We start from the raw sequence: 13,465 nt of genomic DNA on the forward strand, positions 1-13,465 counted from the left end.
CCTGATTTTGTCCAAGTTTCAACCTGGTGTAGTCCTGTTATAGGGTGTATTCACACTTGTCGTCATTTAGTTCTAAATTGAGCCCATCATAGTCCTGATGTGGACTAGGTTTGGTCCAGTTCTAGTCCTTGTTTAGTTAAATGTTCGGCTTTAGTCCCGGTTTTGACCTGGTGAATGTGCAAGTGTGACCGTCCCCATAGACTCGGTGGGAAAAGTTGGACTGGTTTCCACTGTGCAGCACTCATAACAAACTGAAGACCAATATAGTGTCCCGCCATCTGACCCACGCGTGTCAGAGCCTCGGACCCTCAGACCCTGTGGGCTCTTCTCTTCCCTGACAGCGACATTCTCCACATTCCTCCAGGCACTGCAACAGCTGGGAAATCGCCTAATAGTGCCATCATCTGAACTCTGTCAAAAAGAGGATCAAAATAAGATGCCCTACTTTTATAATTGCCCATTGCCCTATTTGGTTCTCGTGACGGTCACTCAGTGTTAAAACTTGGAACTAGGGCATACAATAACAGTATAAAATAACTACTTTGTATTCCTATTAATAGAAGAGACTTTGGTGACCCCACAGTCTAATTTTATATCCCTTAGTATAAAAACCTTCTCAATATCAAACTGGTGTGACTAATAAGACGTTTTCCAGTTGTATTCTCTCAAAAACGTAAATAGAAATTGTCCAAAAAGAAACGGTTTTAATTCTAATAGAGGCAATAAGACATTCGAGGTGCGTCCACACTTGTTTGGTCCCGGTTTGAGCCCAGTTGAATCCTGATGCAGACTCGATTCGGTCTTGTTTTCGTCCTGACTGAGCCCTGGCCTTGTCCCGTGTTTAGTTCCAGGTTCGATCCCAGTTTAGTCCCAACTTTGAATGCGTTTGCGCAAGTGTGAACGCGCCCTCAAGAGAGAAATGGGATCGCCTCAAAACAACCAATATGGATATGCATTCACAGTTGTGTTTGTTCGTTTTGGTGTATTTTTTTGTACATGAAATATTATCAGAAGCAAATAGTTAAAAAAAGAAAAAGGTCAGTCAGTCAACAACAACAACAACAACAACAACAACAACAACTCCGCGTAACTTTCGATCTGCCGTGCCACGTTAAAAAGTCAACAAGTTGGGTGAACTCACGGTGCAAAGGTTTACTCTAAAAACAGGCTTAAACGTAGGTGAAAACATTGTTATATCTGAGTAATAATAGGTGTTTTCTGGACTTACTTTCATGTCTGCGATAAGAGTTTGGAAGAGTCCTCCGAGCGCGCTGCATTCCTCCATTTTCGGGACGGAGACTCCAACGGTCAAACCTTCTCCAACTCAGATCGATCGCCAGCAAAAAAACAAAACAAAACAAATACACAAGACGAATCTGAAGGAAAAAACGAGTAACGAACGCGTAATAAAGCAGTTTAATCGCGGTGATGCAAAAACTCTCTTTTCAAAGCGTGCGCCATTTACGCAGAAAAGGAGCGATAATAAAGACGAGGAGAGACATTTAAATCCCCGTCTCTCCGCAACAGGGACCCGCAAAAAGCCATCTCTGACCCGCAGACACCTTCACAAGTCCGCGCGGGGTGTGACGGTGAAATGGAAGTCCGGGATAATCAAGTAGTTATTCCGAGTTTGCCAAGTGACGGAGGTAAAGCGGCTGGAGTCACGCACTGCCTCCAAACACTGGCTCGCAAAACATAAAAGGCAAGAAAAGAGGCAGTCAAGCTGCGCAGGCCACGCGGGCACTTCCGGTGAGTAAGACAAACGAACTTTAATCAGCGTCATCACTAAGTTATTGCTGTATTGACAACTTATTATTAGAAGTCATAATGTCAGTCCATGCGGCAAGAAATGTTACCTGCACTATTTCTGAGATTATATTGTTTTGTGATCTGAAATGTCCGTGTTAATGTTTGGGTAAACATTATGTTGAAATTGTTATATATATAATAAATACAAATGTAATTATTTTTTTTCTTCTCTTTTTAAAATTTTCAAGGCACCATATATTTATATACATATATATATACATATATATATCTTATCCTATCTTATACATGCCTACATACATATATATTTTCTAATATATATATATATTTTCAAATATATATACACATATATATATATTCTAATGTATAATATATATGTACTTTCGAATATATATATATATATATATATATATATATATATATATATATATATATATATATATATATATATATATATATAGGCAAAAACAAAACATACTTATTAGTCTGTTTCACGCGATTTTATTTAATTCTGAATACTAGACTGAAATTGTGCCTTTATTCTGAAGAAAGCTCGCGTGCACATCCGGCTTAGGTCAACGGTTGAAGCGCGCTCTTGTTTCATTAAATGCAAAACTGCTGCAGGACTCTGGAGCTAAACCTGCATCTCAAAGTGTCTCACGCTGCCATTTGAACGAACCGGTGGGAAATAAATGAGTCAAGGCCTGAACTTCAATTCACCCGCATTAAACCAGTGTTCTGTTTTGTTGGTGCGCTTCCCCACAATAGCAAGGTTTTTAATGTTTTTTAATCCACACTTCAGCCAGTTATCATCCACGAGTGACATCTAGTGGTCAAACGCAAAACAGCAACGCAAAATAGAAACAGCTGTTTAATCATGCCCTATATATACAAAAATATAAATAAAAAAGGAGGAGAAAAACACTGGTCTAAATGATATATGACAAACAGATACAAAAATTTACTTGTCTCTTTAGTTTATTCCCCTTGTGGACCAAACGAGACATCACACTTGTATTAATCTTGATCTAAAACATTTATATAAGGTTTATTAACACTAGATAATTACAAATAGTGAGACAATGTACAAATTTGCTTTTTTTTAAACTATTTTCTCAACATGAATTTAATACAGTTCATTATATTTACTGACCTCTCAGGCTAAAGATTACGACATTCTTTTATATTTTATTAGTCATTCCTCCAATGTTCCTTTCCATCAGGAAATATTTTTTATCCTAAAGACTAAAATACTGAACATAACAGTGCACAATCATAAAAAGCTTTAAATACTACACAATCAAGTTTAAATATTGGCCATGTTAAAAAAAAAATTAAAAAAAAAGACTTAATTATGTTACATTTTCATGTAGCACCAGAATATCCCAGGACCAATCATTAGTACAGAGGGATTTTTACTGATTTAGATGTTATGTCAAAACTAAGCAACAACTTTAGAAATGTATAAATGTATAACAATGTTTGGAGTCACATTCTCCATCTCTTGAAGCCCATCAACATACTGCAACCATAAGACAACGTCACGATGAAAGCGAATATCTGAAAGAGACAGAAATCAGACGTGAGGACAGACTTTAATACATACATACAACATCAAAAATACAGGCCAACTATTGAATGATGTCATTTTTAACACATTTAAAAGTTCTTGCCAAACCAAGATCACCACTGCCGACTTAGACTTTGTATATTATGCAAAAGTTAGAGTTTTGCATTTTCAGTTTACTTAATGATGTCACAGTGCCTGTCGTGACGGAACTCTTTAAAGTTTGGTTGAAGACAATTCTAGCAATGTTTTCTTTTCTTCGCAGAGGTCGCTTCCTTTTTATAGGGCTTTATTCACAATCAAATACACAACGCAAATGCTGACAATATTTACGTCAGTTTTTAATGTATAAAACCTGATGAGCTTAGCGTAGACTTCAGTAAACACGCTCTTAAATAAATGTGATTATCGCTGTTATAGTTCAGCTTTGAAATGTTGATCTTCTCCGACTGTGAATTGAATTTGATTTTAAAAACGTCAATTACAAAGGGCAGTTCAACTCGTTTGACTTCTGACCATTAGCGCGGAGGCATGCGTGACCCACCGTAGCTGCCACGTTGATGTTGTACTGATTGGCACTCAGGACAGTGAAAATGTTGCCTCGGGGAAAGGGAATACACATGAGGGTCTGAGTGCCGTTGGCCGCGCTTTTGAACTGAACGCCTCCATTGGCCGCCGTGGTCGCTGCCTCCAACACAAAAGCAGCAAAGTAGAAGAGCAACGCCACGAAATGGTAAAGCACGTCCTGCGGAGAAAAGACGATTTATTCCAGTGAAGAAGAATCACATTTCGACTGAATTGTAACCAGAGAGATTTCTGTTGACTGTTAATTATTTCCGCAGCTCTGAACAAAGTTCTGAACAAAGAACAAAAAGGAATGACTAACAAATTACATATACATGACTTATTTAAAGGCTATGTAACTTTTCTGGTGGATGGTCTGCCACTCACTAGACTCTGTAGAGCTGCTCGATTATAGGAGAAAAATATAATATAAATCACGTTTATTTGGCCCATAATTTAAAGCACGATACTGTCAAATGTACCTGTAGAGAAAGTAACATTTTTGTAGCTCTGAAAAGTGGCTTTGCTCGGAGTGGTGAGGGGCATGTCAAGCACACATATAATTCTGAACAGAAGGTATTTATTGTATTTTTGTAATTTAATAGAGCAATATTTGAAATCAATATCATACATGAACTGCCCAGCTGTAATAGAGATGTTTTGTTTTTGAAATAGATATGTTTTGTTTTTGTTTTGCACCGACCCACTGACCAATAGCCAGGTTTTAACACTAAAGCTTTGGTCGAGTTTTGTCTGAGACAATTAGTTTAGCTAAAGCTAAATCTAGGGAGGGGCAGATGAGACTAGGTCCGTCGGTAAAGATACAAAGCGCCACACATCAGGTGGAGGTGTCGACGAGAGAGTCGTTGTAAAATAAACATACGCTCAGCACAGACGTGTGCAGTTTGCAGAAAGCGTGCAGATATGGGAACAAATCAATCTAAAAGTGATGTGTCCATCCCGGGGACACCTGTCATGCTGCAATGTCAAATAAATATGGGAAGGAGTGTCTGGAAGGCCTGCCAATGTGGTCCGATAAATTTGTATTTGGCTAGGTGTTTTTTACTTTTATTTTTTATTTAGTTAATTTTATTGTATTTCTGTTTCTGTAATTTCTTTGTGATTTTAATGCATTTTTCCTGTTGTGTGAAGCACTTTGAATTGCCTTGTGTATGAAATGTGCTCTACAAATAAACTTGCCTTCCCTTGCCTTTTTTTTTACCAAAGAAATTACTTCCAAATGGAGACAAGCAGCTGGCAAACCCTCCACCAGAAAAGTCACATAGCATCTTTGACTTTAGTTATTCATTTCACCATATATGTCATATATAAACACAGGCCTAAGCCACCATATAAAGCAGATTCAGAATCAGGAAAGGTTTATTGCCATTGTCAAAGAACAGAATTCACAAACATAGAAAGTTCCTGTGTTTGTGATGTATGTTTACTGGATTTAAATTGCGAGTAAATCTCAATAAACATAATCTATTTCCAATCAGATGTTGTATTTTAGTGCTGAGATTATATTATGAATAACTGTTTAACTCTTCTAAAGTATTGTGAAATTACTTAAGCGGTTCTTTTTCTCCTCATGTTGAAACTGCTAATATTGTGTCTTAAAAATCACCGAAGAACACCAAATCAAACTCGAGATTCACAGCATGCAGAGTTGGCTTTTTGCTGAAAATGCCCAAAATATCATAAAGAGGATGAGAGTAAACATAGAGTAGAGGGTGTGTCACAGCAGGTTAATGGGATTTTGTGTTGTGGTTCAAACGGGACAAAAGGAGGCTTTTGTTGTTTAGCTTCTGTGTGAGCTCATGCTCCAAGTCACTCATTGTTCCACTCACAACAAACAAGCACACACGTTTGACTACAACACTACTGCAGGAGAAGACAGTAAAGCATGTCTGTAGAAAGAATCTTCCATCTAAAAAAAAAAAGAGACTGTATAGACGTCCATTTAGTCACTGAATAATTGGTTGATTAGTCCACCAACTGTTTTATTAGTCGACTAATAATAATAATAATAATAATAATAAATTATTATTATTATTATTATTAGTATTATTATTATTATTATTATTATTATTATTATTATTATTATTATTATTATTATTACTGTCCATGGCAGAGAGGAGATGGCAGTTAACTGGGTTTATGGGAGTGACTGAACAGTTTAATCTGCCTTTTCACTCTCACTCACTCGCTCCAGTTTAATCTACTGTTACACTTCTTAGTTTTTGTGCAAGATCCTAATCATTTTGAGAGCTTTTGCCAGTGCCATGCTCCCTTTTAGTCCATAAATCTGTGCATGTGGAGCGCTTTAGTTGACCAACAATGTCCTAGGGCTGACTACTACTACTAGAATGTGATGATAAATTACATTGAGTCTTTATTAGAGAAATCCAAAAGAAAAAACATAAATATTGAACCTGATTGTTTCTTCGATGGGGCCAGACCTGAAAGCTACAGCAGTATCAAATCTTCTTGGCAACCACACGCAATATATGATATTACGGGAGTCTTACTATTACGTTCCAGTCGATGTTGACGCGGTCAGCCAGGCCCGTGACGAACAGAGTGAGGTAGCAGGAGGACAGGAAGAAGGCGATGACGGACACGGACATGACCCAGCCCTGCAGCAGAGGCACTGGGACATTGGAGGAGGCCACCAGGATCCACACCAGACCTCCAAACACCTGCAGACAAGCAGAAACACTGTCAAGACCTGTGGGTTTGGATAGAGCAGCCCATTCTCTAAGAAACATAACAGTAGAAAAGAGTTACATTGAAATAAAAACGTGAAATGTTCAGTTCACGAAAACGTTTGAAATATTGTGGGATGAAACATGTGATTTATGATAATGAAAACTTATACATACACACAAACACATACAAAAACACACAAACATATACACACACAAATTATTACTCTGTGGAAAAGCTGACAAACTTCAACAGCTTAAATGTTATTTATCCTCTTGCTTTATGAAATAAACAGAATTATGGCCAAGTTTTGATTTAGTGGCTTGTGAAATTGCTATAATTGCGCTCTTCTACTTTTAAAACGGACTGACTAATCCCTGCAACATCTTTAGTCTATTATGGCGCAAAGCTAATCTTTCAAGTGCGCCATAAACTCTTACAACATGCTGTGGACCAACATGAACAGAAAGTCATACAATGTCAGCTTCTGTCCTCAAACTCGCAGACATGAAACTGAGCAGTGTTAGGGGTCACCTTGTGGATTAAATATGGCATTGAATGTCTTATCGAGCCGCAAATACCATTTCCACCATTAAGTTGTTGAATCTGGTCCAGGAAATTTAGCTTGAGGTTATGTTTTCATTGTTTGTCAAACTGATTCATGAGCCAGACATGCAACCTGGCAACCGAGAGACGCCGAGTGAACATGGTAACGTGTTTGCGGTGAATAAACTCCACAGAAGCGGGACATTTTGATGAGTGCGTGCCGTGCGCAATGGACACATGCGCCATTTAGGACGCGCAATGCTGATAGATTACTTAGATATCTGATGAAAACAACGTACACAGCAGGTACCATCCTACTTACAATCTCCAAAGTTATCAGTGCTCCGGAATAGGTCCGAAAGATTTCCAGTCCCAATGGCAAAGAAATGGTGGCCCCTGGAAAGGAGGTGGCGGCGGCTGCGGCGGCGGCGGCTGCGGTGGCGGCGGCGGGGTTTGTGGCTTGCTCCGACATCTCTCCGTCTCTCCGTGGCGCTGCTGGTTGTTGTGCCCCTCTCCGCTGGCTCTGCTCCTCTGTCCTACTCTCAAAACTGCACTAAACAATGGGCCAGAGGAGCCGGGAAAATTCCTGCGGAGTCATGTGTCCCCCAAACAGGTCGGACAGGTGCTCAGCCACTCCTTAAACTGGAGCCGCTTTCAAGGGCCGCTCAGACAATGATTAATTATTACATTTATACTGACTGCTTAAATTTTCTTAAATGTAAGCAAGTGCAAAAACAAAAATAGGTTGCACAATTTAGATCCCCAATAACTTATAATTCCTTTTCTAATATAGCTGGTCGAAATTTATTATATAGAACTCATAAAGATGGTGTTTTTAACAACTAGAAATAATAATGACTTTATTGTTCCTGTAAAGACTTTCCAGTGGAATGAGTGGCTCAGTTAATGTTTAGCTGTTATTTCGATTACAGGCCTCAGTGTTTGTCTGACCTCTAACTCCAGTGCACAGTGCTAAGTACCAAGTGGGCAGATGGTTGGATAAAAAAGGATAATGTTGTACTGTTCACGTAACTAAGACACACTCAGATCAATAGATTCACCATCCGTTCAGTCCATACTCTCACTTCTATGGGTTAAGCAGACAAAATTAATTTATTTGGGAGAAAGAATGCCGTTATGCAGGTTGGTTTATTAACAAAGTATGCACACATTAGATTAAGTCACCTCTGCTCATCTAAAAATGTTAAATTATGATGAATCAATGTACATCTGTAAGGACAAAATACTTACAGAGTCCAACAGCAGAACACTGGTCAAAAGGTGCAGCGTTTATTTGGGATTATATTTTTACAAGCATCATTGCAAAGTGTGTTATGTTGTGTTGTGAAACCTTTATACCTCTGTGGAATATGGAAACTTACAGAATTATTTCATGTTATTGTTTCACCCCAAAAATTCACAGATGTATGGTAAAAGACTCCCACAAGAATTATCATTAAATCCCATTTCTGTGGAGGTCGCAGTCAAGTGAACACAATCTTCACTTCCACTGGCATCATTGGGTTCACCTGCTACCCATAATTCTGACCTGCCGAGGACCGTCCCATCCTCCCACACCCATGTGCCCTCAGTACTTCTGTCAGACAGTCCAATCCAGGCTCGATCATGAAACAGGCCCAGGAGCTGCAGCTGGGAACTGTTTTTGATGGTCACCAGACGGCCTCTTCGGGCTCCACAGTCTGCTTTACTCTTTGTCCAGGACTTGGACACTCCTTTAGGAGAAATGTAGTAGCAATTTCCTTTCAACTCTATCCAGTCCAATGAAGAGCAGAGGCCTAGAAAAATATGATCATAATTTGTTATAGTTAGGTTTGCAAGTTCCACTCTATTAATTTAATTTAGCTATTTAAAGACACAAACAAACTCACCGTTCATTGTTTTTTCCAATTTATTCATTTGTGTCAAATTGTTGATTTTTTCCTGTAACTCCAGCATCATAGAGATTGCCCCCTTTCTCATCTAGACTTTGTTGGTGTGAGTTCCAAGAAGAAATTGCCATAAAATCTACCATAAAAATGAACATAATCAAAATAAATCATTTTGAAGCTTGTACTTATTATTAAATTCAAACTTACACTGTTAAAAAAAAAGTTGTTTTTACAGGAAAACGCTGGCAGCTGTGGTTACCAGAGAATTCCTGTAAAAAATACAGCAGCACCGTAAATTACTTTACCAACATAAATGTAATTTAATTTAAAGTGAATAAAATCACGACCGAACAACATTTTTTCCCCGTTAATTTTACATTGCAGGGTATATAAAAAAACAGTTTCCTGATTTTTTTTACATGAAATAAATGTACATTGATTACTGGTCAAATTAACAGGGAAAGAGCATTAAAAAAAAAAGGTATAACCACAGTAAAACTTGGTTATACCTTGGTTAAACTCTGCATTATACACGTTAAAAATATTTATATTATGCAGTATTTTTATGGTTAAATTATCAAATTATACTGTTAAATGTACTGAATGAACCTGCAAATATATTTAATACCATTACAAATAAATGAAAAAAAAAATATTACAAAAAAGGCATACATACTGTAAGGAGAGGCAAGACAAATATAACGTTTGGAACATTTATTCAACAGCCAGCATTGTCACCATTGTAAACAACATGTTCTGAACACAAATTGTATGCAAAGAAGTTTAACATAAGTTATATGACTACTGATGAAAAGTTGAAATACTCCAGAAAATTAGCCACCATAAATCAGGATTTTTTTTTTACTTTAACAAGCGTTTAAGTGCCAGGCGCATAACAACCACCCAATTGAACCTACTCTTTAGCAAAATAAAAACATTATCTTAATACTAAAAAAACCTAACCTAACCACATATCATGCCATGGTTATCTTAATACACATTGTGGATTTAACAAAGGAAAAGCTTTTGGTACCGCTTTTTACAAGAACAGACAAAGAGTCCAGAGTTCAGGCTTCACGCCACTCATGATCGGAGAGTTCCTGTATCAGAGTGAGGACTCGAGGATTCACGTTGAGACGGCGCTTTGAGTTTTTATTCTCCACTTTAGTTCCCTTTTCTGGGTTTATCAAGAAAAAACACCTGAAAAGTAAAAAGTTATTATAATTCACCAGTAAAAAACAAACAAGTTTGTGTGAGAGTGCGTGTGTGAGTGCGTGCGAGTGAGTGCGAGAGAGTGAGTGCGTGAGAGTGAGTGCGTGAGAGTGAGTGCGTGAGAGTGAGTGCGTGAGAGTGAGTGCGTGCGAGTGAGTGCGAGTGCGTGCGAGTGCGTGAAAGTGAGTGCGTGAAAGTGAGTGCGTGAGAGTGCGTGCGTGAGAGTGCGTGCGTGAGAGTGCGTGCGTGAGAGTGCGTGCGTGAGAGTGCGTGCGTGAGAGTGCGTGCGTGAGAGTGCGTGCGTGAGAGTGAGTGCGTGAGTGCGTGCAAGAGAGTGAGTGCGTGAGCGCGAGCAAGAGAGTGAGTGCGAGCGTGAGTGCGAGCGTGAGAGTGAGTGCGTGAGAGTGAGTGCGTGAGAGTGAGTGCGTGAGAGTGAGTGCGTGAGAGTGAGTGCGTGAGAGTGAGTGCGTGAGAGTGAGTGCGTGCGTGAGAGTGAGTGCGTGCGTGAGAGTGAGTGCGTGCGTGAGAGTGAGTGCGTGCGTGAGAGTGAGTGCGTGCGTGAGAGTGAGTGCGTGCGTGAGAGTGAGTGCGTGCGTGAGAGTGAGTGCGTGCGTGAGAGTGAGTGCGTGCGTGAGAGTGAGTGCGTGCGTGAGAGTGAGTGCGTGCGTGAGAGTGAGTGCGTGCGTGAGAGTGAGTGCGTGCGTGAGAGTGAGTGCGTGCGTGAGAGTGAGTGCGTGCGTGCGTGAGAGTGAGTGAGTGCGTGCGTGAGAGTGCGTGCGTGAGAGTGAGTGCGTGCGTGAGAGTGAGTGCGTGCGTGAGAGTGAGTGCGTGAGAGTGAGTGCGTGCGTGAGAGTGAGTGCGTGCGTGAGAGTGAGTGCGTGCGTGAGAGTGAGTGCGTGCGTGAGAGTGAGTGCGTGCGTGAGAGTGAGTGCGTGCGTGAGAGTGAGTGCGTGCGTGAGAGTGAGTGCGTGAGTGAGAGTGAGTGCGTGAGTGAGAGTGAGTGAGTGCGTGAGTGAGAGTGAGTGCGTGAGTGAAAGTGAGTGCGTGAGTGAGAGCGAGCGTGAGAGTGAGTGCGAGTGAGCGTGAGTGCGAGCGAGTGCGTGCGTGAGAGTGAGTGCGTGTGAGTGAGTGCGTGCGTGCATGCGTGCGTGAGAGTGAGTAAGTGCGTGTGTGAGAGAGGCCAATATTCAGACAGAACTGGACTAAGATCTAAGGATCTCAAAAGCCAGCTCTTTAGTCTGGGTCTGAGTTCTAGTAAGAGCCGTGTCTGAACCGAGACAAGAACACAGGCGAGACCAGGCCAGGAGTCAGACCCAGACCAAGCCTGGGTTGGGTGTCCGTCTAGGTCTGGCGTTCTGGCTATACCAGAGCAGACGTGGGAGCCTTACATGGAAGAAAATAGTGTGAGCCATGTTTACAACTCACCTTTGAAGAAACTCAAGAGTTGAAGCCAGTTCAGAAGGATAATGGATGTTGAAACAGTAGTAGCTCCCAAACATGAGGCACAATGCAGAAATGAAGGAGAGATTTGTGTTGATCAGGTTCCGGTCCAGACTCAGCATGTACCTTGTTGAAGAATAGCAGGACTGTCCTATAAACACAATATTGAACAGGTGTTTTAATAAACGTTGCACTCACAAGTTCTATAAACATTAATAGAAAATATATGAAAGACTTACCACACACAATAACAGCTGGTGTCAAAGGCACTTGCTCCAGTTGGACCTCTTCTGCAGGGCATGTATTGTCCACATAACATAGACTCTTCCTTTTCATCAAAGTAGTTGATCAGAAGCAGGACCATCTCTTTCAAATCGTCTGAGCAGCCACTATGCTGTCCCCGCATCCTCTGAAGCCTCGCATAAGTCTGAAGGAACGTCTTACTCTTGTTGACACAAACTGTGGTCATGTAGTTCAGAAGCCTTTTCCCCTTCAAATCCAAATTTCGGATAAATGTCTCTTTGAGGTCAACACCAGTGAGTTCCTTGAAGTGGACTGACATGCCAAGTTCATCAAACCAATATGGCCACTCCTCTCCAAGGTATTGGATACTTTTTCCCTGGTTGACATGTTGGCGCTGTGTGTAAAAAGTTGACTTCAATAGTCATTTTACCTCCTCTGCATTGGCATCAGAATCTTGAAACATCATCTTGAGTTTTTCAATCTTTTGTTGCTGGCTCTCTTCAGTTTCTTCACGGGGCAGAAATTACATTCCATTTAATGCATCCATAAGTGTCCTGCATTGCGGCTCTCTCTTCTAATGGGATCTCATCTGTGGGGTCCGAGTCATCACTTGCATGTTTTCTTTTTCTTATTTTGGGTGTGGATGTTCGCCTGACATTTTCAATTCTGTTTTGCAACTGCTTTACAAGGGAATGGTAGCCCGTTCCAACAATATCTCCCTCAATTACATCTTGCAGAGAATTAGGATATTTTGCAACTATTTTCTTTGCCACATCAGTAGAATGCTTTTTACCTACGCAAGGGCATTTTTCCATCATCTCTGTCACAACAATCCGGACCATCTGCCTTCTCAGTTTTGGGCCTGGCCTTTTACCCCTCTCCAAAGAATGCATCAAGTCATCGGGAAATTTTGTCCATGGAATCACAAAGTTGTCGTCCCATTGTCTGTCAAGTCCTGGGCTGCTGGAGGAGGCTGACGATGAACTTCGGGGTGAAACAGAGAGTAATGAGAGGGATCGGGCAGGTGAGGCTTCCACAGATGATGATAGAGAGCTGTTGTCGGGAGTCTGGTCTTTAAATGACAAAAAAATAAGAAATGTCTTTATCTGCTTTTGATTTGGAATGGATAAACATTTCTATATATTGAAATCATTATGTTGCATTTTACTTACATTTCTGTTTCCAAACAGAAAGCAGTTTTCTGGCTTGTACAGGTCTTAACGCCGTCATCAAATCCTCCTTTACAAAGCGTAGATCTTCATAAATCTCGACTCCAATAGACTGCAAGTGCTCTACCAGGATGTTTTTGATCATTGCTGGGAGTTCTGGCAGAACTTCGTTGATGGCTTCATCTAGGAAGGCTTCATCACTCATATTTGCGCTGAATAAGAAATGCCACCTTTAAACAGAACAGAAAAATATACTTAACAGGAACATGAATCAGGTATTGTTAATGTCAAACTATTTACAGAATATCTCTATCGCATTGGCTTCAACTGGACTTTATTTTGAAATGATACTGTGTTTC

General features: G+C 40.4%; 2 protein-coding genes across 8 annotated transcripts in view; both read right to left on the reverse strand.

Moving 5' to 3' along the window:
• LOC140374637 (protein MTSS 1-like) overlaps window positions 1-1,722 on the reverse strand; it is a 37,357-nt gene extending 35,635 nt beyond the window's left edge. For 3 of the 7 annotated variants that reach the window (XM_072461574.1, XM_072461573.1, XM_072461570.1), the window contains exon 1: window positions 1,229-1,721. In XM_072461574.1, the coding sequence (XP_072317675.1) occupies window positions 1,229-1,285 (57 nt within the window). In that variant the 5' untranslated portion in view covers window positions 1,286-1,721. Of the gene's footprint in view, window positions 1-1,228 lie in introns of all 7 variants that reach the window. The other 4 variants (XM_072461576.1, XM_072461572.1, XM_072461575.1 and 1 more) reach the window with 3 other exon arrangements.
• Window positions 1,723-2,897: 1,175 nt separating this feature from the next.
• On the reverse strand, window positions 2,898-7,810 carry mal2 (mal, T cell differentiation protein 2). The gene is made up of 4 exons (XM_072460390.1): window positions 7,476-7,810; window positions 6,430-6,600; window positions 3,879-4,079; window positions 2,898-3,327 (listed from the first exon to the last, which is right to left on the reverse strand). The coding sequence occupies exons 1-4, from the start codon at window positions 7,623-7,625 to the stop codon at window positions 3,256-3,258; spliced, it is 594 nt and encodes a 197-aa protein (XP_072316491.1). The 5' UTR covers window positions 7,626-7,810; the 3' UTR covers window positions 2,898-3,255.
• Window positions 7,811-13,465: the final 5,655 nt, after the last annotated feature.

This window comes from Eucyclogobius newberryi, unplaced genomic scaffold (assembly GCF_026437365.1).
Source record: "Eucyclogobius newberryi isolate DKJ021-1_F unplaced genomic scaffold, fEucNew1.0.hap1 SCAF_3, whole genome shotgun sequence".
Taxonomy (NCBI): Eukaryota; Metazoa; Chordata; class Actinopteri; order Gobiiformes; family Gobiidae; genus Eucyclogobius; species Eucyclogobius newberryi.

Coding starts and splice junctions, on each gene's coding strand:
- mal2 (XM_072460390.1), bottom strand. CDS start 7,625: ATGTCGGAGCAAGCCACAAACCCCGCCGCCGCCACCGCAGCCGCCGCC. Junction 4,080..6,429: donor ACATCGACTGGAACGTAATA/GTAAGACTCCCG, acceptor TTTTCTCCGCAG/GACGTGCTTTACCATTTCGT. Junction 3,328..3,878: donor ACATCAACGTGGCAGCTACG/GTGGGTCACGCA, acceptor TGTCTCTTTCAG/ATATTCGCTTTCATCGTGAC.